The 25181-nt window shown below is 42.1% G+C and overlaps 1 protein-coding gene across 3 annotated transcripts in view; it reads left to right on the top strand.

Annotated features, from left to right (window-relative positions):
* LOC121632524 (dynein heavy chain 9, axonemal-like) overlaps nucleotides 1–25181 on the top strand; it is a 198150-nt gene that overhangs the window by 70227 nt on the left and 102742 nt on the right. The window contains exons 31-40 of one of the 3 annotated variants that reach the window (XM_041974103.1): nucleotides 3913–4123; nucleotides 4221–4348; nucleotides 4651–4759; nucleotides 5987–6134; nucleotides 6596–6770; nucleotides 7587–7760; nucleotides 12919–13126; nucleotides 13859–14024; nucleotides 14604–14706; nucleotides 21887–22126. In XM_041974103.1, the coding sequence (XP_041830037.1) occupies nucleotides 3913–4123; nucleotides 4221–4348; nucleotides 4651–4759; nucleotides 5987–6134; nucleotides 6596–6770; nucleotides 7587–7760; nucleotides 12919–13126; nucleotides 13859–14024; nucleotides 14604–14706; nucleotides 21887–22126 (1662 nt within the window). Of the gene's footprint in view, nucleotides 1–3912; nucleotides 4124–4220; nucleotides 4349–4650; nucleotides 4760–5986; nucleotides 6135–6595; nucleotides 6771–7586; nucleotides 7761–12918; nucleotides 13127–13858; nucleotides 14025–14603; nucleotides 14707–14988; nucleotides 15046–21886; nucleotides 22127–25181 lie in introns of those variants that run through there. The other 2 variants (XM_041974102.1, XM_041974104.1) reach the window with 2 other exon arrangements.

Genomic DNA, 25181 nt, shown 5'->3' with positions numbered 1-25181 from the left:
ACGCGGGACCGAGGGAAATAAGTGCAATCTGCCTCAGGTCAAATAGACATGGGAACCACATAATAACACTCCATCAGTGGAGGCTGGCGCTGCACCACACCACTTAACCCTGACATTGTGAGAGACAGCCGCAGAAATAAACAAAGAGAGAGAATGGCAGTGCGGTCAATAACAAGCATACACCCTCAGAGCCTGAACTTTCACTGTCTCTGTGTGTGTGGCCAACCTTTTGATTTCAGACACAAAGATGGGAGGGGGGGAGTCAGGGGGAGTCGGGAGAGGCTGCTCTGCTTAGCCTTAGCCTGCGCTAGCATCAGGGCTCCCCAGATCAAAGCCGTAATCAGGCGGGGCCTTTGAGAGCGTGAAGCCGCCTGCGTTCCAGCTGAATGGATGGGGGGAAGAAGACGCGAGGAGCCCGGTCGATGGCATCGATCGGGGCGAGTCATCTGTGTGTTTGAGTGGAAGTGGGAAGGAAATCTCTCTTTCTTTTTCTTTCTTTCTCCTGGTGGTTGTTTCTCTCACCATGGTGCCACCTGACACACACACATTGGAAACGTTGCAGTTTAAAGTGAGTGAATTTGACTTTGAAGCATTAAAAGTAAATTCTTGGTAAAGCAAAGTAAATTAGTCAGACATTTCACATGTGTTCAATTATATTTGGATTAATGGAAGACATTTTTAACAGAATACTAAGGGAGCATCCGGTTCTTTGGGATCCTCATAAACAACAAACTACAAGAAAAGTTTAATCCTACATGTTCAGACTTGACTGGCTAATGGAAGAAGATTAATCCTGAAATAAATGAATAAATCACACTATATTACAAAAGCACTTGGAAACAGTGATTGAGTACAAAAACAAATTGGACAAATGAGCCTTCCCTCTGTTTTTAGTCTGGATTATTGTTCAAAACAGCCTCAGTTCAGACAGCTTTATTGATCCCAAATGAGCTGTTCATTTCCAGCTGTCACACAATTACATAAAAACAACAATCAGTGCAATGATCAGAGACTGGAAGGAAATATTAGAAAGCAGATGGGCATATCAATAAAATAGTAAAATCATAAAACTGATAGAGTACTAATAGAGATATAAAAATCAACAATCAAAAATCCAGTTAAAAAATCTCATCACTGAAACCTCGTACGTAACTCCCATAAAGAAACAGATAAATCCAGCCTCTCTTCTTCCTGTTTTAAAGTTATTAAATCATTTTCAGCATTTATTAAATAATCCCAGTTTGTGTTCTTTATTCTCCTGTTTGTCTCAGTCTCAACATGTTTTATATGTATTTGTATCAATATTTATCACACGGTTTTGATATTTTTATACATGTGTAGTTACGTTTATGTAAAAAAATGTCTTTCTGTTTCAAATTTTCTAGTTTGAAGTTTTCTGCATCAGGGACAAAAGAAGAGAAAAGGGAACATCTGGTCCTGAACGGGTGTTAAAATGATGGAAATACAACCTCAAATGAACAACACTGACGTGACATATTTCTCAGTGTCCTCATTTATCTGACACAAACTGAGCCAAAAAGCAGAAGCAGTGTGTGAAAACTAACACTTCATTACTCGTCTGCCTGTAGAAGCACATTTAGCTCTAATAATCGAAAGGAGATGCTCTCTGCATGATGTTATTAGTGTGGTTGTGGAGGTATCTTGGCTCACCGTTTTGGTCTGGTTTCAGGATTTCAATCAGGTTGAGGCCACTGCAACATCTTGATTCTTTCTTTTTTAGACAGATTTTTGGCTGTTTGGGACCATTTGGCCTCATTCAGCAACTTTTTTTTACAAACAAATTTGTTCTGAAGTCCAGTTCATGAACATTTCACGAAGATTGTGGCATTCACAAACATCTAATATCTTAGATTTGCTCTTGGCTAAGAACAAATAAAATAATGTTTTTGTCAAATTGTCAGAAATAGCAAGATGTTCCAGATGGTGTCCCTAGCGTTATAATTTCCCTTTAGGGGAAAATGACTGCACTCCTGTTTTGGCCTTGCTCTGGAGAAATGGCTTGTTTCATTCAGTTACATTGCTTGGTTCAATATTGCTAATGGAGGGTTTGCAGATTACACATGAGCACATTAAAACTATCTAAACAGATCTGTTCCTTTAACCACAAGAAATTTCCCTCCATAAATGTCTGTCACATCCACCTGCTGAATGTGGCCTTTAACAATTACTATTTACTATTTTTTATTTTAGTTATAATACTCATTAGAAGATGAAAGTTTTGCCCTGACATCCTGGTCAATAACACTGCTGACCTCCTGGTTTAAAACACACTAACCTCCTGGTTAATAACACACTGACTTCCTGGTTAATAACACTGCTGACCTCCTGGTTTAAAACACACTGACCTCCTGGTTAAAAACACGCTGATTACCTGGTTAATAAAATGCTGACTTCCTGGTTAATAACACCACTGACCTCCTGGTTTAAAACACACTTACTTCCTGGTTAATAACACAGCTGACCTCCTGGTTTAAAACACACTGACTTCCTGGTCAATAACACCGCTGACTTCCTGGTTAATAACACGCTGATTACCTGGTTAATAAAATGCTGACTTCCTGGTTAATAACACCACTGACTTCCTGGTTAATAACACCACTGACTTCCTGGTTTAAAACACACTGACCTCCTGGTTAATAACACCGCTGACCTCCTGGTTAATAACACCACTGACCTCCTGGTTAATAACACCACTGACCTCCTGGTTTAAAACATACTGACCTCCTGGTTAATAACACCACTGACTTCCTGGTTAATAACACCACTGACCTCCTGGTTTAAAACACACTGACTTCCTGGTTTAAAACACACTGACCTCCTGGTTAATAACACCACTGACCTCCTGGTTAATAACACCGCTGACCTCCTGGTTAATAACACCACTGACCTCCTGGTTTAAAACACACTGACTTCCTGGTTTAAAACACACTGACCTCCTGGTTAATAACACCACTGACCTCCTGGTTTAAAACACACTGACTTCCTGGTTAATAACACACTGACTTCCTGGTTTAAAACACACTGACATCCTGGTTAATAACACAGCTGACATAATTAATGATCTGTTTGTACATAAAGCTGCTTTTAAATTACCTGAATCTTACAGTGTGATAATTTATTACCAAGTTTTCACTTTAAAAAGGACAAACAGGCTTCAGTACACTTTATTATTTTATAATTTATTTTAATTCATTCTTTTGGTATTATGTTGGTCATTTTTCCTTTGTTTCTGCACATGGATTGTCAATTTTTATGGGCATTTTCAGCCATTTACCTGCAAAGTAGCACCAGCTAGTCTGTATTCATCATCTCTCTGGACAGTCTGAAATGTAGCTCCTGGGTCTTTATTAGGTTCTCTGATCATTGCACAGTCTGACATTGGGCTGAACTTGCTGGGACTACTGGGAAGACTGACAGCTGTCTTAAATGTTTTCCACTTGTGACAAAAAAAAAATGTCCTGAGCCATTAAACCTTAGAACCATAAGTTGCTGTACTTGCTTTTTCATGACTTTCAATCACTCCTTTCTACCTCCAGTGATGCGGATCATTCAACATTAATCAGTGTGTGACTTTAAAGTGACACTGTCGGATACAAAATATTTTCATTCTGCTGTAAAACAGGCCGGGTGGCTTTTTAATTATACAGCTGCAGAGTAATGTGGTGCAGATATCCGTCCTTCCAGAAGTCCTCTGCAGTCATTTATTGTAGTTTGTGAATAGAATAATAAGCCTCTGTGCTGCCTCCCAATGCAAACCTCCATACCATCTTCTAAACCAGAATGTTAGAGCAGAGATGCAGTAAAAAATGATGGATGAGGATGTAAAAAGTTTGTGTTTCTGATCAAAAGCACACAAATAGCTGAAAATATTTGTGTATGTGTGTCTGTTAGGTGGTGCAGCTGGAGGAGCTGCTGGCGGTGCGGCACTCAGTGTTTGTAATTGGGAACGCTGGCACCGGGAAAAGCCAGGTGATGAGGTCACTCCAGAGGACCTATCAGAACATGAAGCGCCGGCCCGTGTGGGCGGACCTCAACCCAAAGGCTGTGACCAATGACGAGCTGTTCGGGATCATCAATCCAGCGACGAGAGAATGGAAAGATGGTGATTACCAAAGTCCTTCAGAGCAATCGTTTCATTAGTACGAAGTGTTTAATGATGTCCCTGAAATATTCCAAATATGAACTCCTCTTCCCCACAGGTCTGTTCTCCAGTATCATGCGTGAACTCGCCAACATTAATCACGGTGGGCCTAAGTGGATTGTCCTGGATGGAGACATTGATCCAATGTGGATTGAGTCACTCAACACAGTTATGGATGACAATAAGGTGTGAGAAATGTGTCAGTGTGTTTGTTTGAGGGCTTTATTCAACTGTTGATCACCGAACAAACACTCAGATATGAACAGGAAGTGTGTTTGACTCATACTGATGCAAAAGAGGAGAAAACTCTGTACTCTGTGGGTGGAAGAATAATTTTCAGTGTGTAATAATATCTATAGTGGAAAGAGCTGAGGCGGAAGTGATATAATCCAGGCTTAGATTTTATAAACAGAAGAGAGAGCCCAATCTTTTCCCCCTGACATGAAGCCTGTGTGTGTGTTTGGTGTAAATATGTCTTCTTCTGTTAGGTGCTGACTCTGGCCAGTAATGAGCGGATCCCACTGAACCCCACCATGAGGCTGGTGTTTGAGATTAGCCACCTTCGAACAGCTACTCCTGCAACAGTGTCCAGAGCAGGTAAAGGAGCTCACACATGTTCCTTCCTTTTCTTCTTTTAACCATCACCTTGATACTTTTAATGATATTTAAGTTTGTATCCTGAAATATGGAAGTCTTAAATTTTACCCCCATAAAGAAGTATTCATTTTGACACAAGTTTAGTTTTTATTCATACCTTGGTCTTCACTGAGGTGTAAAAATTGATCCTAATCTAAAATGTGATGGGTATGTCATTAAAGTCAGAAAGTCTTCCCATAGCAAAACTGTTTGCAAAACAAATTTGGCCTTGCCTATTGTAACCATTTTTGGCCCACCAAATACTTGCGTAATCCATGTCCAGAAGCGTAGTTTCTCAACATCGCCTCTGCCTACGTTTGGTCAACTGCTGCGAGTAGTTGGGACTGTGCACTGTTTTTGTCATAGAAAACACCGGCAGAACCGAAGTAATATAAATACTCAGTAAACAATGTCAACACAAAACATAGAGCCAAACATGTTCAAGCCCAAATCAGACCCAAAAATGAGAGTGAACACCTCCGCAACCTTTCAGCACCATGAAAACTGAATGTAGAGTCACATTGAAAAACTTAAACATGCGTTTATGTGATAAAGAAAAATGCCTGATAAGCATTTTACACTATAACACTGTAGAAAGATAAAAAAAAGTCAAAATAGCTTAAAAGCATCTCTTTAAGTTCACAGCCTTATCAAAGCATCCCTAGCTCATGATATAACATTAGCTATAGCATGCATCGCTTTGCGTGGATATCGAGGTCAGCAAAGTTGCTTCAGATTTGTTTTCACCAGTGATATTTGTTCCATACAGTTAAGCATCTTGTTTTGCTTTAAATTAAATGTGAAATGTGTCTGATGTTCTCTCTCCCAGGTGTTAACATTTTGTTGCATTAGTTTAATGAGAGCATATCAGAGCTATTTTGTATGGTCTTCCTGAGGTAGATCAAATGTTTTAATCACACATAGAAAATTAGGTCTGATTTGATCTCATCCTAACTTTTTACACAACTTACACTAGATCTGATTGACTCTAATTTTTATTAATTGATTATCATAGTTTTTGTTTTCATGCATCGTTTTTTTATTTTTTGTCATCTCTTGTTTAGGAAAAACAGAGAATCAATTAAAATTATATTGCAAGGAACCCAAAAGGTTAATCAAGGTGTTTTCTTTTCTTCTTGGCTGTGATCAGAAAATGTGGCATCATGTCCTGCTTGCTTCTCCTTCCAGGAATCCTGTACATAAACCCAGCAGATCTCGGTTGGAGCCCACAGGTTTCCAGCTGGATTGACAGGAGGGAAGTCCAATCTGAGAAGGCCAACCTGACCATACTGTTTGACAAATACCTTCCCACTTGCCTGGACGCTCTCAGATTGAGGTAACGCAGATGCCGAGTTACTCCGTTCCAAGACAGGAAGCACTTGTTGTTGTGTTGTTGACGTAGGATGTTAGGGGTGCGACATTAACGGGGAGGAACTGTGATAAGTGGGTGTGTTAGACCCACAGGGACTGACTCAGAAAAACTGGATGTTATCCTGCATTCTGCATCCTCCAACACCTCCATCATCATCATCACCACTGAAGCAAACAACAGGAAGCAGAAGAGGGAGGAACGCATTGTCATCAGAAATATTTCAAAAATGTACCACAATATCACAGCTCATAAATTTGTCATCTGGTTCCACGGAAGTAATTAAAATTCTTTTGGTGTAAAGAAGCTGTTTGTTCTGATACATCTGCAAAATAACGTGACACATTCTGACAGAAAAGGAAATCAGAGCTCCCTTTTTTGTTAGCACAAATTGGATTCTGAGATTTAATTTATTTCTCTTTGCTCAGGTTTAAGAAGATCATCCCCATCCCTGACCCCAGTCTGGTCCAGATGCTGTGCTACCTGCTGGAGTGTCTTCTGATTCCAGAAAACACACCACCAGACTGTGCCAAAGACCTTTATGAGCTCTATTTTGTCTTTGCTGTGGTCTGGGCCTTTGGGGGAGCCTTGTTCCAGGACCAGGTACTGCATGGGCCTCTGGGCATGTGAGACGGTTACTAAGTGGTTGCAAAAAGGCTGGGTGGGTGGGTCGGGGGGGGGTAGGAGAGCAGATCTTTTTTCCTTTCCTTGCCTCATAACTCGTCTCTCAAAGAGGGTTCTTGCGCTTTCATTATCGGAGCCCCGACGGCTCTCTTAACTTTGTGTCTCTATTTATGGAAAATCATTTCAGTGTTATTTCAGTTGAAGAAGTGGAAAGTTTTCTTCTTTTAAAGAAAAAAGTGTAAGATCTCCATCTGGAAATGAAGCGGACTGCATTCCCGCTCAGCAACACACTGGCTGGCTGAATTTAAATCAGCAGGAGAGCGACCAGCAGTTGCTTAGCAATCCGGTTAGTGCTGTACTGTAAGCGCGTCCATCTAAGTTATGGGATAAAACTGCTTTCCCCTTGGTACAAATGTACTCCACTTTATTTTCCCATCACAGATGCATTTAAATGCTAAGTGGTTTTATTGACTGGAGAGTTGGTAGTGAATAGAGGAGACAGGTATGGAGGTGTTGGAAGGAAGAGAGGAAGGCAAGGAACTGCCAGCCAGCAGGAGATGAAGCTTCTTCGCCGTCTGAATCACATGGATGGATAGATGGCTCTGCCAGCTCTCATTTTCTACCCTTCAGCTGCTGTATCTCTATCTGTGTGTCACCACCATTTATTTGTTCTCTGGTTTGTGCTCACATTACAGATCTATAGCTCCTGTATGGAGGAGAAAAAGCAAAGAGAAAGTCATTTTATGATATTGACCATACACTGTGTCTCTGCGTGTGTGCTCTGTGTGAGTGCAGCTGGTTGACTACAGAACCGAGTTCAGCAAGTGGTGGGTCGCCGAGTTCAAAACCATCAAGTTCCCGTCTCAGGGCACCGTGTTTGATTACTACATCGACCCGGAGAGCAAGAAGTTTGAACCCTGGACCAAGATGGTGCCCAAGTTTGAAATGGATGCAGATATGCCCCTTCAGGTACTTCCTGTTCTTCAGTTAAACCCGGTCCCACCCAAGTTGACGGATATGACCATAACAACATCACCCGCTAATTTGTAAACATGGGGCTCTTTTAAATAAGACATGAAACTTTGATTAAGAAGGTAAAAGGGAAAACATTTGCAGGTGAAAATGTGGGCTAAAGGTTTTATTTATAATGGCCAAAAACAAAGAAAGAAACTGACCTGAGTGACATGTGTGTTTCTGTCAATGTCCTCCAATAAAACCACAACTTAGCATCTTCAGAGCTGTGTGCTCAAACACAGACAGAGTTTTTCTTTTTTATTTACTTATCTTTAGAATCGATCTAACATGTACAGTAGTAAAAAAGACATCACATATTACAGTTTATTTACATCCAGATTAACAGGTCCCATTTCCAATACCCCAAGTCCAGCACCCTGACACTGTACACTAAGTGGAAGGAGGGAAATTGGGGGTTAGAGATCTTCCGAGCCACTATACAGCTATAAAATGTCAAAGATCCATGAGCACATCTGAAAGATTAGCCCCAGTTATGAACTGCCAGGTGAATGCTTCAGGCATTCGAAAACCAGCATGTGAAAGGAAGAAGAGGTGGAACCAGCATGGAAGCACCACTGACAGATTAAAATGTTATCAGTGTCTAGAGGTCCGGTCTGAAAGGCAGCACAAAGGCTCTGATTATGGCCACACAACAACACGAACAACAGGCCGGGGTTTACCAAACCAGACAGGACCCCAGCTGCAGGATGTACATTGAGGTCTCTGACCCAGTCCGGGGCATAGTAGGAAGATGTGGGCAGGTAAGGCTGACATGGAGTATCGTAACCAGGTGGGTGGAATACTGTACAAGAACATCTAAGCTTAGGTCCTGTGGGACTTCCAGATCCAGACTGATAAAGTGGTGACGGCTAACCAACTGGAAATCAAGCAGGTTGATAAGCTGCAGAAGAAGACAGAGTTGATAGATAAAGTGAAACCCTTAAAAGCAGCAACATCAAGAAGAGGGAAAAATAGAAAAAATAGAGCTAAGACAGATCACAGGAACACCATCAGAGACCTGAGATACAGCAGAGCTCAGTTCTACGAACAGCTAAACTACCGTGCATAACCTTAAATCTCCCAGAGCTCTGGACCCAAGTAACTGCCCACATGTGGGCAAATTTGAAGATTTTGTTTATCAGCCATCAGGTGAACAGACAGAAAGCAGGATTAGAATCTCACAGCTGATGACTGTAGAATAGATTGTGAGGAGAGATGAATATTCACAATATGCCCAATAACTTCCATCCATGGATGGATGGATGGATTCTTAGCTTTACTGTTTAGCTTAACCGCTTGCACCTGCACCCTCCGCTTCCAGGAATTAAGGGGTTAACATCCGGTTCTCTTTAATAATATTCCGCTCGATGTCTCACTATGGGATGCAAGCCTCTCTGCAGCCCTCAGAAGCATTAATCTCATTACGCCAACCCTGATTGGCTGATGAACATGTGAATGTGTTCGTCCGCATCACGTAGTGCTTTCTGCCTTAAATAGCTCATGCGGACGGACCAACTCATTCAAAAACCTCTTCTCACTCGGAGCATATCTCGCGTCCACGGCTAGCTAGCTTAACTGTTCTTTGGCTTCGATCGCTGAGCACTACCTAGCTTGGACTCTTGGCTCTTTTGGTCAGCTTGCGAGGAATGGAGGCTAAAACCCCTCATACCAGAGGGCTCGGAGACTCCGGGGCTCGTCCCTGTCCCTGCAGGAATAAAATATCAAGCAGAGAACCACACCAGGTCTGCTCAAGTTGCCTGGGGCTGAAACACGTTCGACTGGCCATCAGTGTTCCCAGCTCGGTGTTCGGTGTTCACCGTTAAGAGTCTCAACAGACGGATAGCCCGCCAGGTTAGCCTGTCTGGACAGGACCCCTATCTCCCGTCCGCCGGTGCAGAGGTCGAAGAGAAGGAGAAGGGGGCTGCTGCGATGGTGGTACCAGAGGCTGGCGCCAGCTTGGCTTCCAGCTCAACGTAGCTGCGGACCCCCCGCCAGAGGAAGATGTCCTGGACTTGGACTACGGGGAAGACGAAGATGTCGCCTCACACCTCCTCATTTCAGAGGATGAAGAGGAGGACGATGTCTTCATTACTCCTACCCATGCTGCACAGCATGCAGCTTCCGTTGATTCTCGGGATGGAGACGAGTGTGGCACAAGAGCTTCTCCCCTCCCCAGCTCGGACCTGCTCGACATGTGTAAACGCGCTGCTGCCCGACTGGCTGTCCCCTGGCCCGCAGTTGTCGCTGAGACCATCAGATTCCGCTATGAAGGGAAGAGATTGCCCTTGGCCAAGAATGCAACGAAGCAACTTCTCCCCGTCTTCCCTGAGCTGCTAGATGAGGTGGTACTTCCCTCGATTGTGAGGCGATGGAGGGCCTGGGCCTGCTCCGCATGCCTCCGATGGAGCCACTCGTTGCAGCCCACCTTCACCCCCGGCTGTCGGCAGTGTCCGCCAGGAGTCCCAGCCTGCCATCTAAGTCTGACCATTTTTAGTCGGCCCTGACCAAGAAGGCTTATAAGGCAGCGGCGCTTTCGGCCCGGGTACTCAATGTCCTCTTCCTGCTCACTGCTTACCAATCCGAGTTGTGCGAGGATTTTGGGCAAACACAGGACCCAGCAATGTAGGAGGAGATACCTGTCATCACCGATCAATGTCTCCCCGTCCAACCCTGTGCGGTTCAGGCCACAGGCAGAGCAGAGCACTGGGAACTATGGTGCTACAGGAATGGACATGGTGGCTCAACCTCGCCAACCTGTCGGATAGGGAGAAGGATGAGATGCTGAACAAGCCCATTGTCCAAGAGGGGATTTTTGGCTCTGTGTTGGCCTCAATGCAATGGCGTTGTGAAGCCAAGAAGAAGGAGGATAAAGCTCTCCAGCTCTGCCTCCCTCAGAAGCCTCCTGCTCCCTCTCCGCCTGTGCAGCACAAAACCTTCATGCCAGCTGTGTCTCAGGTCTCGCATTTCAAGATACACAAACAGCCAAGGCTCCAGTCCACCTCGCCTCCTCTGCCCGGTCGGGCCAGCTGGACCAAGGAGCCCTTGTCTCCTGTTACAGCCCCGCCGGCTCCATCCGCGCAAGCTGCTACCTTTCAGGCCAAGAATATAAAGCGGGTGGCCTGAAAGCCCCACATCTTGCCAGTGCTGCTAGATGTTCCTCGTTCTCTAGCTCCACCTGTTTGGCTTCCAAGCGTGCATCCTGGGATTCCCCACATCCTCATCTCCCAGCTGCCACAGACCGTGCCAGAGCATGGGGAGAGGAACGGACATTTGTCAGTAGAGGTTTTGGCAGTTGCCCCTCTCAAACGTCCACAAGCACACACACACATTGTTCTGTTGGAAAGAATTAAAATGTGTTCCGCTGCAGCATCCAGACCAAAGGCCGAGGGCTCAGCTAATAAAAAAAGCCAGAACCATAAAAATGAACAGCTCGGTGGCGGCACCTGCTGCTCTCCAGTGGAAGGCAGTTGCCTCTTCCGGGATGTGGCAGCGGTGCACCCGTCGCTGCGTTGTTATCCCAGACGTGGATGCACAGGAGGATAAAGCTCCTTCTCTATATGCTGGACATCTCTGCTCCGTGCGTGGCACGCGCAGTTTTGCTGTCCTGATCGGATCGGAGTTCTTTTCCCTGTGGGTTGGTGGACGCTAGATAAGCTTGTCTAGCAATACGGGAGCTACCACATTCCATAGTTAGACATCGAGTGGAACATTATGAAAGAGAAATTTAGGTTATTTACATAATATGAGTAAGATGTCTTACCAGACAACCCTTCTTGCTGGGGCGAGTGAGAAGAGGTGCTTATCTTGAGTGAGTTGGTCCCTCCGCGTGAGCTATTTTAGGCAGATGGCACTACATGATGTGGATGGATACGTTCACACGTTCATCAGCCAATCTGGGTTGGCGTAATGAGATTAAGGCTTCTGAGGGCTGCAGAGAGGCTTGCATCCCATAGTGAGACATCTTGCTCATATTACTCAGAGAACCAGGGTTATGTAAATAACCTAAAGGTTTACTGGTGTAACGTCAGGATTAAAAGATAAAAAATTAAAGAAGGTTTTTATATCTTCTTTTAGTTTCTTTTTAGGGAACCACTCAACACAACAGCTGTGGATAAGACTAGGGATGCAAGTTGGCTTGATAGCTATAATCCAACATGTTTACATCTGTTAATAGTGCATGTTAATGAACATGTCTATGTCCCTATCAAATAAACTAATAAATGAAATGAAACAGGGCCTGAGCATTTTCATTTTGTCTCCAAATCCCAGAATCACCGGCTTGACCTTATGTAAACCGAAGCAATGAAAATGCAAATTTGATGTGTTTTGCACCTTTAAATTTAAAAGTATATTACCCTCTAAAACATGACTAAAAATAATTATATATCTGGACGTTTTATGGGAACTTAAAACAAAATCCAACTTTTTTTCAAAGGAAATTAATTGGCATAATAATATTTTTTAGGTAACCATTTTAAATATTATTCCTTCAAGCAACACAACTGAACTTTGGTGCCCCTAATGAAGACTTATTCATCTATATCCTGTCTCTTCTCGGAGATCTCTCCAATCAGTAAAAGTCAGTCTGATGCTGACTCTTGTCAGCATGTTTTAGCTCTTGCTCTGTGACTTTCTCTACTTTTCCTCTCTTCCTCCATCAATGTCCTCTTGAGTTTCTTCTATGAATTTGCAATGACATGCATTCCAAATTTGTTGATCTCCAGTTTCTGGCGTGGGATGCAGTGCTACAAAGCGCCGGGCGGGGTAAACGAAGTCTGATGCCACAAATGCGTCAGGGCAATGATGGCTTCAAGAATTCATTGAATAAATGTTAGCATGCCATCAAAATGAGTCTAAAGCATGGAGTTTTAAGGCTGAAAAGTTACATAGTGCAGCTTTCTGAACTGAAAGTAGTGAACCTAGAGGACATGCCAAATTATACGCAACAGGATTTTTAATAAATTTCTTGATTACGTGTGTGATGTCAGACTCTCAAAGTCATCAACTTTAGCATATTTAATTATTGGGTTAGGATTTTGTTTTTTGTATCCATAAAAGATTAATTCAATGCACTGTAAATGATCAGGGTTTCTCTGTTGTGTCTTCTGTGCAGGCGTGTCTGGTCCACACCACAGAGACTATTCGGGTTCGTTACTTCATGGACCGCCTCCTGGAACGCTGCAGGCCAGTAATGCTGGTTGGGAATGCTGGCACGGGGAAGTCCGTTCTGGTCGGGGACAAGTTCGGATCGCTTGACCCTGAGAAATACCTGGTCAAAAATGTCCCCTTTAACTATTACACCACATCAGCTATGCTTCAAGGTAGGAAGAAGGCGAGCCACAGCTGGACATGTTCAGCAGCAGCAGAACGCTGGTCTGTTGGCACTTTTCCCAGAAGATATGCATCTTCTTTCTGCTCATGTTAATACACATAGAGGTTTTCCAGCATAGAAACAATTTTACATGACCAAAACAGATCATTAGCCACGTTATTAATCTTCTCTTAAAAGCTTAACCACATTGCTTGTTTCTCCAGGCAGTAACACTACTTACTCAGGCTAATTGTAATTAAACTGAAATTAAACCAGTAAGCTTTAGAATAAACTTGATTGGACTCTAAAATAGATAAATATGGGTGATGATTTTCAGTTTGGCTCTCCTAACCTAACCACTGTATAATGCCAATAAAACAGCAATAAAACGTCCTGTTTTCTTCACAGTCATGTCTCAGGCTGCACCATCGCCTGCCTCAGTGGTTCCCAAGCAATTTTGCTTGTAAAGCCATAATATGAAAAATGTCCACCTGTGACACTGTGTGCATGCATCTGGGTGGTTAGTTGTTGAGCTGAAGTGATTGATGTCATCTACACTGTTGTGTATGTGAATATTATTTAAAGACATTAAAGGCAAAAGAAAAATGTGTTTAGTGTCCTTGTGTTTAAATCAAGCGACCAAACATCGATCCCTGACTCTTCAGCACTGAAGTGCTTCATAAATGCAGCTTCCCCACATTTCTGCTCATCCTCATCACTCTGTCACTCATCTCCCACACAGCTGTGCTGGAAAAGCCCCTGGAGAAGAAAGCGGGCCGAAACTACGGACCTCCAGGCAGCAGAAGACTGATCTACTTCATAGATGACATGAATATGCCCGAGGTGGATGCATATGGCACAGTCCAACCTCACACACTCATACGCCAACACATGGACTACAGCCACTGGTAAGAATGTGTTATTTAGCATTCAGCTACAAAACACGTATGTTTAAACATGGATGCAAACCTGAGCTGTTTGGAAGAGAATCATTTTCTGAGATGTCAGATTTGTGTGTATAATTATGGAAAAGGATTATGTAGATGGTAAAAAAAATGCAGCATGTCCACTGAAAACACCTTCCATTTAACATTCTCGCCTGAGTATCAACATTCTAGGACTTTTATTAGTGTCAAAAGTCAGAGGTGGAAGCAGGGTGTGTGATTTTCCCCTTTAACAAGGATTTTGTTGCTCATCTGTCTGACACAGTGAGGCCATTTTGAACATGGTTCCAGTGCGTCAGACAACGGCTGACTGGCTTAGACACGGTCAGCCCATTAGAGATATGCTAGGAGGATTTCAGGTATGAAATTGAGAGGGAGAAGGAGGCTGCTGAGCCACGCCAGCTTAAGTGGGAGCTGAGGCATCCATATCAGCAAAAGCTTGGGGAAGGGGTCTGTGTCTGAGCAATATGTGGGTGTTTTTGTGTTTTGCAAAGCTGTTAAATATATTTTTTTCCCTCCTGTGTGGTTGTGTGTGTTCTGCAGGTATGACCGGAATAAGCTGCTTTTGAAAGAAATACACAACGTTCAGTACGTGTCCTGCATGAACCCCACAGCCGGCAGCTTCACCATTAATCCACGTCTGCAGGTATAAACACACTCAGACCAGATTCCAGATATTCTGCCTGCACATTGAGTCCATGAGTTCTACAATCCACAGATGAGGTGATATGAGCTCAACCTCATCACACACAATACCACAACCAGTCTTATCTTCACCAATGTATTATGCTTTATTTTTAAATAAACAGAATTATAATTAATTATGAAATTAAGCACTATTACATGCTGATCTGTAGTCATATGAAGCCTATACATTTAAATGATTTTTGTACATTTTTACATGTTTTCATAATGTGCTCATGTGCAGCTGTGTCCAGATGAGGGTGGAAATTTCTGAAGAATGATTTGGTTATACAGAAGGAGTGTACGATTGCATCATTAAGCACCACAATTAAATAATTGTAAATATACCTCCGTATTGTCACTTTCCATAACAGATTCTGTCTGAACCATATCAGAGCAACTTAAACTAAAACGGCACATCCACATGTTGCCGCTTGTGTTGCTTTGTTCGGTGCAAGTTGCAGAAGAGGCTGCCCCAGTAGGAAAGTACATCAAGAAGTGTTATTCCCTTCAAACAAACAGATTAAGTCATCCTTGTTTTTATTTTGTTACTGAGAAAGAAAAATGACCAAGGTGTAATTGCAGAGGGCGGCTCACCAGCCTGTAAAGTATGTTATAAAAAAGTTTCGGTGAAAGGAGGAAATGCTTGCGGCCTGTGACGTGCGGTGAGGTTCGTGGCCGGTGAAGCACTTGAATTGTAAGAACTCAATATCTATTCAAATGGCAGCATATTGACCACTGAAAATGTTTCATATCTCATCAGCGTTCTGCTCTCTCACTCACACACAAACTGGAACATATTTGGCCTAGAAATAATCTTTCTATTATAGCAACAGGAGATGATGAACAGAGCAAATCTGCTCCCTTCATGTGTTCTAAACAATTAATTTTCATTCTAAACAAATTAAGGGATAGAGACCTGAACACAAATTCAGTTTCGATCCTCAGTTAAATGCTTAGTTGTTTTAAAAACTTGAAATTCTGGTGATTTATTTAATTTTGATACAGGCTGCTCTTCAAGAGGATAACAAGAAAATGAGTAATTCACTTAAGGTCAAACTTTTGTTTTCAGATATTTGTTTATTTATTTATTTTTAGTCTAACCTGTTTTTTTTAACAGAAGACGTCCATTTGTGGTCTCACCTTTATTTGTATATGAAGTCCATGCACCTATCCTGCTCCACGAACAGATCTCTCCAGAGAGATAATGACCAAAGAAGAAAGTCTTTATTCATCTGTCTTATTCCACCTGAATGTTTGTTTTTGGTCTTTTCCTTTTAGACGTTTTAAACGTCATCATGTCATTTGCAGGTTTGTAATTATTTACGACTGACTGGACTTACAGCAACATGACAGGATCAGCAGCATCACTGAACGTTACATAATACGAGATGAGAAAAACCAAAGTCTATTTTGATGGATAGTTTTGCTGTTCAAACATAACCGGCTCAGCGTGAGGTCGATGCCTTTTAGTCGTCAGTGTGGAATGGTTCGTAGAAGAAACAGATTTAAATTCCAGATATGTGGTCTTGTTTCTTTATTTCCTCCAGTATTATTTATGTCAAACAGCAGCTATTCTGCTAAAGAACAGCTGGAAGTCAAAGCTAGCTAGATGTTTTTCTGGGCTTCTAAAGAAATGTTCAAAACCATTTTTATGATGTAGTTTCAAAAAGAAGCCTCCCAAGTCCAGGTACAGGTGCTGTAGCCTTTTCATCTGTTTTCTCTGAGAGAAATCCAGAGTTAATATGTACAATTTATTTATTCCGCACAGAGCAGAGGAGATTTGGTTGGAATCAGACTTCTTGTTTACTTTACTTCTATATTATTTTGTTATGTTGGCATCAAATGACAGAAATGAATAAAACTGAAAGATCTGCAGGGAGTGTTCATGTGATTTCACACAGTGCTAATGTTTAATTAGTTACAATTATCATAAAATTGTGATTATTTCTTTCCCAATAATCATACAAAGAAAATCTATAATTGTGACATCCTTAGTGATGATATATCATATTGTGGTCAAACTTTATTTACACCCTGTTATAAAGACATTCACAGATATTAAGATTCATGAATCACTTTACTTCTGTTGGTTAGGGTCCTTCTCTGTTAGCTTCTGTTATGTTGTGGCTAAATTAAAGTTCATGGTGATGATAAAAGCCGTAGCTGATGTCAAGTAAGAAGCTGACAACAACACAGGAGTTGAGCTAATTTTGACATCTTCTCATTCTTCAGGATGTCACGGGATGAGAATGATGACAACACAGACTGGGTGCTATAAAGAATGTAGACCAGGGTTCTTACTGACGTATTTTTCTAATTCAAAGCTTAAATCTTTCTTGGATAACATGTCAGGATCTATGACATTACATTCCTCAGCTTTTTTTAAGGTATTTGTGCCCAAACCTTTTTCCCTTTAAACTTTGAAAACACTCCCTCACCAGATGTATGTGAGCCTGCAAAAGTCACATGATTGAGCACAAGGAGCTGATTAAAGATTGCAGTCTATGAAGCAGTTATTCTTTATCACGGGTGTGTTATACTAGCCAATGGGCAGGTATGATGAAACGTGTCTCAGTGGGATGTAGTTGAGCAACAAGGTAAAAACTTAACTCTAAACAAGGCTTTTCGGTTGCAGAGGCTTCTGTTTGTGTGAATAACTGTTTCAGATGTGAACTTTAGTTCTTGTTTGCATGCATAGAAAGCAACAAAACACGTGGTGAGAAAGTGATGGCCTCTTTTAATTTGCCCCTTCACTGGTGTGGCCATTCATGCACAGCTAATTAGATTTTGACAAAACTTTGTGGAAAAATGAATGTCCCTTTACTCAACATATTATAGCTCTGCATTCAGAAAATTGCAGTGGTTTCCCTGAGGGTGGTAGCTAATTAATTCTCATTCATATCACAGACAGAACTGATCTAATATATGAGGAAAAAAATCACTTTCTACAACTGTTCATGTGGCTTTCTTGGTTTCGGTAGTTGTGAGGATGATGATGGAGAAGCTGAAGGAGTCTGATCTTTAAAGAGGCTCAGTTACTCTTTACTGGCAAAATTACACTGTGTGTTATAGTATTCATTTAACCACAGGTTTGTTTGTTGACCCCACAACGTGACATTCATACACTCACCGACCACTTTATTAGCTCCACCTGTTCAGCTGCCAGTTACCACAAATATCTAATCAACCAATCACAGGGAAGCAACTCAACACATTTAGTCATGTAGAAAGGCAGCAGGAAGTCCAATAAGCACTAGTTCCAACCAAGATCTGCAGAACATCATCTCTGAACACACAACACGTCCAAACTTGAAGCAGATGAACTACAGCAGCAGAAGACACACCGGGTGTCTCCTGTCAGCTAAGAACAGGAAACTGAGGCTACAATTCACACACACTCACCAACACTGGACAACAGAAGATGGAGAAGCGTTGCTGGTCTGATGAGTCTCCATTTCAGCTCCACATTCAGGTGCTCGGCTCAGAATCTGCTGGAAACATCATGAAAACATGGATCAATCCTGCCTTGGATCAACGCTTCAGGCTGCTGCTGGTGTCGGGGGGGTTTCCTTGTCCCACTTTGGGCCCCTTAGTACCAACGTGGTCTGGTTTAACCAGCACAGCCTACCTGAGTATTGTTGCTGACCATGTCCATCCCTTTATGACCACAGTGGAGCATCTTCTGATGCTACTTCCAGCAGGATAATGCACCATGTCACAAAGCTCAGATCATCTCCACCTGCTTTCTAGAACATGACGATGAGTTCACTGGACTCCAACGGCCTCCACAGCCACCAGATCTCAGTCCAGTAGAGCAGCTTTGGGATGTGGTGGAACGGGAGATTCTCATCATGGATGCAGCCGACAAACCTGCAGCAACTGTGTGATGCTGTCATGTAGATATGGAGCAAAACCTCTGAGGAAGGTTTCCACCATCTTGTTGAATCTATCACATCAAGAATTAAAGCAGTTCTGAAGGAAAAGGAGGTCTAACCTGGTACTAGAAGGCAGACCTGATAAAGTGACCCTTGAGTTGACAGTAAGGTTTATTTATTGAGGTCAGGATGTTGCATTTTAGTATTGTAGAAAAGTTTGATTTGAAGGAAACCTGTATCTCAGACCAGGATGATGTGATGAAAAATGGATGTATGTAAAAGATGCAACTTTCATAAATACTTCAACCTTAAGAGACGTTTTCCTCATTCTTAGGCTGAGACTACAGCTGAATCAGAATTCCAGCAGCGTGTCTCCTGACAGTCAGTGGATTTCTTTGTTGCTTGCATCTAATTGATGGCCTGGCTCATCAAGGCAACTTTGCCTCATACAAAAGGGAAATGTTTGCTTTGTGGATGGGCAGCACGCCAAGCTCACAGTCAGGTGAGGCTGCATCAGACAGCCTGACGGGGAATTCAGGGATGTTTGCAAAAAGAAAATCTCTCACCTGGAATGTTTAAACATTTCTTGTGGAAAACAGTTGAAGTAGTAGATGAGAGGATGAAGTTAGAAGCTTGGCTAAGATTCAGACGTTTTTCTTCTTTCTTCTATTCCCAGAATGAACAGTATCAATGCTTTTAACCTTAGAGAGAGCAGGGTGAGGCTCTCACTTGACACTGAAGAATATGTTTGGGCTATGATACTGTTCCTCATGTTGAAGAAGAGTTTTTTTTTTTTACCTGGAAGAAACAAAAACAGAAAGCTGCAGAGACAAGGTTCCTTTATACACTGTAGGGTTTCAGGTAATGCAACATGTGGGTTTTAGTTTTTCTCTGTTAAATTTATCTTGTGTTGTTATCTTGTGTCTGTTCAGGCCACTGATAATCTCAGACAGGTTTGATCTTTAGTTTCCAGGTGAAACTACTGAAGGAGGTTGTTCTAGGTTATTAAGACAGCCCCAGTTTCCCTGCAGCCTGGAGAGAAAATAGTTCAAGGCTTGTGAGCGGAATGAAAGCAGACATTTTAGGAAGACTTCAATCAGATGGGTGTGATGTGTGTGATTTAGAGAGCAAACAGGTTTGTTCAATAACAAAACATAACAAGGAAAGTCAATCAGGAAAATGCATCGTATGCAGAGAGCAGCAGCAGGTATCTGAAGCTGCTGGTGAACCTCTCCATCAGGATCCTCCAGAGGCTTCAGTTGTACATAAACCTGTATCTGGACCTCCGTTAACCAATGATCACACAGAGAAACGTTGGCAGTGACTCAGAAATACACAAAGATTAGTTTTCTAGCTGATTTATTCTCTGAAAACCATGTTACACTGGATGGTCCAGATGGATGGAGGTCTGGATGGTCCAGATGGATGGAGGTCTGGTTGGTCCAGATAGATGGAGGTGTGGATGGTCTAGATGGGTGGAGGTCTGGATGGTCCAGATGGATGGAGGTCTGGATGGTCCAGATGGATGGATGTCTGGTTGGTCCAGATAGATGGAGGTGTGGATGGTCTAGATGGGTGGAGGTCTGGATGGTCCAGATGGATGGAGGTGTGGATGGTCTAGATGGGTGGAGGTTAGTGGATGTCCACCATGTCCTAACAAGGCTGCTACATCAGCAGGGTGGTGGTGGACTGATGGTTTTGGATGGAATAATATGGAGTGAGATGGTAGGAACCTTTATGGTGGTCTCTGATAAATCCGTCCAGTTTCTTACTGCATTTCCTGCTGTGGTATAAAAGGAAGTAAAGACAATGTTCCATCCCATGATGCAGGAATACCAGCAGAATCTTTGGCTGACATGGATACAAAGAGAGAAAAACTCACGGGGACTTCAACCCTCCTGTTATGAGGGTGGGGGGCAGCAGATTCTCAAGAGCAACTTTGGGAGGAAATTCTGGTCTCCTCAGTGAGAAACAGATGAACCTGGATTAACACTGGCCTGATGTTTCTAAAGACAAGAGCACTGCAAGAGCTAAAGAAGCTACACTTTGACTCAGAGCTAGCTCTTCTTCTCCTGGACAGTAAATAACAACATAAACATTAGAAGTTACTTCAACATGTTCGATGAAATGCTGGTGTTGTTTTGCTCAGCGTGTTTGCACTTTCGTTCACAGACGAGGTGCTTTGGGGTGGGGGGGGGGGGGGAGGTAGAGGGAGGTGTGGCTCATGGTGCCAAGTTTTGGTCTACATGCAGAGCACAACAGCAAAGCTTCCGGTGAAACGATTTCTCTTCTTGCCCTTTTATGGTGATATCAGAGAAGGACTCCTTGTTAACATGAAACTGCATCTGGAAACATGTTATTTATAAATTTATTTTAGAAAAATTATCTCCAACATAATTACAAAAACAAAACAAACAAACAAACAAAAAAAAACAACAAATCACACATGTGAACATTTTCAGTTCTTTACAAACTATTTAATGATTTGGAACACTGGAGTTTTAGTGATTGGCACATAAAATAAAAGCTGTTTTCATCGTTGGCAGTTTTGTTCAATAAAGTCCAGATTATTTTTAACCTAATATCATTTTTGACAAATGATCACATTTTCTGTCATTGATTATTTAGTAGAAATGAACAACAACAACATATGCAAAATAACTTGGAACACAGTTTAATTTCTGTTTTATTTTATAAAAGAAACACAAAAAGACGGCAATGTATGAAAATCTACCTTCAAATGTTGAACCAAAATTAACAATTTAACATGAAAAGCATGCAGACTGAAAAACAAAGTGACGTTTGAGTAAAGTAAAATCTTTCTGCAAAATGCTGCTCTCAGTTTGGACTTAAGCCAACAATTATGTATTATAAATATAAAATGGCTTATATTTAATGAAGAAAATGTTGATGGTGAACAAACTGTCTATTTAGCACATGCAAGCACTGATTCTGATTATTGCAACCCCAGTTAGAAAGAGACGTAAGCATAACAAGCTTGAGGACTCCTCACAGTATTCAAATAAAGGAATTATAAATAATTGCACTTTAACTACTTTTCATGCAGCGTTAAATCAGGGTTGTGTTTAAACAAGTTTCCTTTTAAGTTTCTTTAAACATGCAGAGACAACCAGGCTGAGACATTTAAAAGTCACACCTGATTGCCAGAGACAGACTTAAACTCCTGTGAAAGGATCCTTGCCAACATTAGTGAGGAACTACATGCTTATTCCTGACACTTTTACATTCTGCCCCCCTCCACAGCGCCACTTCTGCGTCTTCGCCCTGTCGTTTCCTGGAGCCGAGGCCCTCAGCACCATCTACAGCTCCATTCTGACTCAGCACCTAAGTGGAGAGGGCTTCAGCAGCATCCTGCAGAAGAGCTGCCCCACCCTGGTCCAGTTAGCCCTGGACCTACACCAGCGCGTTTCCTCCACCTTCCTCCCCACTGCAGTCAAGTTCCACTACATCTTCAACTTGCGAGACCTCTCCAACATATTCCAGGTGACACACAGTTGAACGGGATTTATCCATCTGAAGAGAAGCTGAAAAGTTACCTCATAAAAGTTGTGCTTAGTTTCACACATATTTTCCCTCATTGCTCTCTTCTGCAGCAACTCTGCTTCCCCAGGCTTCTGTCACTAATTTCTCAGCTAAATGACTATTGATTAAAAAGCTAGGTCTAAGAGCTGGAAATAGGTCTGAAATAAGTGTAACAGAAAATACAATGGATTTGCGTTTCCATGGCTGCTTAAATGTATTTAAATGAATATAATATCAGAGCACTGAGGCTGTCAGGGGAGAAGCTTTCAGGGCTATATTTTTGTCAAAATCCTCCACGGTTTTAATGGAGGGCAGGCTCTTTCATTTAACACACTCTGTTGTATAATTAATGCTTTGAGCCATTCGGCTATAGCAGCTTAATTTTTCATTATTCTATCCAGGAGTTTACAAACAGAGCCCTGAGCTCTTATTACTTTTCTTTGTGCACTACCATATTGGTTTAAAGTCACCTGGTTAGAGCTTTAATCATCAATGTTTGTTTCATACAGTTAGGAGAAATCAATAATCATGCTTCAAGACCAGGGGCCTCATTTATCAAACTGTGCATAGCAAAGCAAACTACAGGTGACGTCCGCTGCGCAAAAAGGAAATGCTGCGCACTTCTACTTTCAGATTTATCAACGTGTGCGCACGCACATCCTACACCTGTTTCTGTTCATAAATCAGAATCAATTCTAAAGCGGGCGCAGGTGAGGGAACGCCTTCCCACGCCCACATGGTGGCTAGAAATGGTCAATAATACATATTCATCACATCATTTTTATGATGGCTCGACAGCAGAAAACCACGTTGACAAACGTAAAAATGTTTATTTGCTGGGCATGCGGCTGGACATTCCAGTCGGTAGAGCATCCGTCTCCCATACGGGAAACCGAAGTTTAAATCTTAAATGGGTGATTCGCTTTGGAGAAAAGTGTCTGCTAAATGACAGTAATGATGTAATTTAGTCATTCGTTTTAATGTATAAAATAAATATGTACAGATTCATCTGAGATTGGTAGCAGTTTATTTAGTGTTAAATAAAATTTCTTTCTAGTTGCTGGGTGCCCCAGCTGGGTGGGCGGTGCAGAGGGACACAATCACCGCTATTAACAAGGTAGACAAGGAGTTCCAGGAAATAAAGACCGTCTGAACCAAAATTAGGACAACATTAAAAAAATCATTGTGTAAGAATAGATAAATTAAAGGAAATCCTCCTCTTGTGTGTTTCATTAGCGAAGCATCACTTCTAGACCTCCAGCCTCCAGTCTGGTCCTGCTCTGCTGGAATGAAGGACCAAAGCTACTTTCCAGACTGACGGCTACATGCTGGCAGCAGACTGGCTCCTTATTTATCTGGATGGATTTTATAACATGGAAGTTTTGTTTCACAATGACAGAACATGTTTTAGTGGTTGAGGTTCTTATTAATATTATCTCCCGTTTTCCTGAAAATCCTGTTTTTTTTTTCCCAAACGTGCGCTCTTAGAAGAATTAATATCAAATGTGCATCGTTATTTATTTCTGCAAAAAGCTTTAATATCTAACATGTGGTGTGAAAAGTAATAGTGGATTGTACAGAAATGTCTCATATTTCACAGCATTTCCTTGATTTTATTCTGGACTGTTGGTGTCGCCGTTTCCCATTTTGCTAGATTTTGTGTGTACGGGAGGGTCAGAGTTTGCGTGGAGGTAGGAACATTTTTCCGTCAAGTTTGGTTTTCATAAATTCCAAAAGTTGACTACATTTGGCGTATGCCAGTTTTTGTTCCTACACAAGCTTGATAAATGAGTCCCCTGGTCTTAAAAATGGGTAAATACAACCTCACCTGGAGAGCCAACCTCACTGTTTACCTGGAGAGGAGTCTGCTTTGAGTGGAGGTGTTTGGGTATCTCAGGGTCTTGTTTAGGAGCAGGGGGAGAAGACTGATGCGATGTGGATGTTGAATTATTCTGTGTGGTGAAACCAGAGATGAGCTGAAAGGGGAAGCTGTCCATTTTCCAGCTGTTCTACTTTCCATCCTTTAATTCATTTTCAGGTCACCTTTAAGGCGCTTTTACAGACACAGTTCAGTTCATTGTTGTCCAGTTATAATCCAGTGAAAACAAACTCACTATATGGTCCACACTAGTCCATTTTATAATAACTGTGTTCATACAAACCAGTTCATACGAAAAATGATCTATTGAAGGAAACCAGCATAAAATCTTCTCTTTGATTCCATCCTCCATCGACAGTTGTACGAGGAGACAGAAAAAACTCTATCAGAAACAGGAAGGAAAGCCTCGATAAGAGCCAGAACCAGGAAGGACGGCCATCTGCCTGGGCCAATTGGGGGTGGAGAGGACAGGAAAGATGGGTCGTCAGGGATGCCCGCTGAGAAAGAATTAATGAGAGCAGCAATGTCAAATATTTCTACTTGGAGAATAAATAGTAAAAATAGAAGAATGCAGGGAGGCAGAGTCCTGCACAGGTCCAATTTCTACCAACCTGAACCTGTTACGATGATTACTAAACCATTACCTGTTGTTATCGCTCAGTCACATCTGGACTCAAACTCAATCAGCATTATCAGAAAGGAAACTTTGAAGCCTGATCTTAAAGTTTGAGAGGGGTCTGCTTCCTGAAGCCACACTGGGAGCTGGTTCCACAGAGACAGGTCTGGTACCTGAAGGTTCAGCTTCCCATTCTAGTTTACTTCTGCTCATGAACTGTGGCAATAACTCAAAGAGAGACTATACAAATATAGGAGGTGCCTACGAAGGGTAGTTGGGCTTCACTTTAGAAATATGAGGTTGATGATGGAAAAAGCCTAAACGGTTGTTTGGGAAATTCTCCCCAACACCAAGCACTGCAAAGCTAAACCTTTCAACACAGGAAAAACACAGAGCATTACTTCATGTATACAATTTTACTTGCAAGGAATGTATGCACCATACAAGTATGATACACACACTGAGTTGTTTCACACATTACAAAGCATTTATAGGGGAGGTTCATGAAGTCCATGTACATG

This window comes from Melanotaenia boesemani, chromosome 21, assembly GCF_017639745.1.
Source record: "Melanotaenia boesemani isolate fMelBoe1 chromosome 21, fMelBoe1.pri, whole genome shotgun sequence".
Taxonomy (NCBI): domain Eukaryota; kingdom Metazoa; phylum Chordata; class Actinopteri; order Atheriniformes; family Melanotaeniidae; genus Melanotaenia; species Melanotaenia boesemani.
The sequence above is the reverse complement of the archived record's forward strand: the minus strand, read 5'-3'. Positions and strand labels throughout refer to the sequence as shown.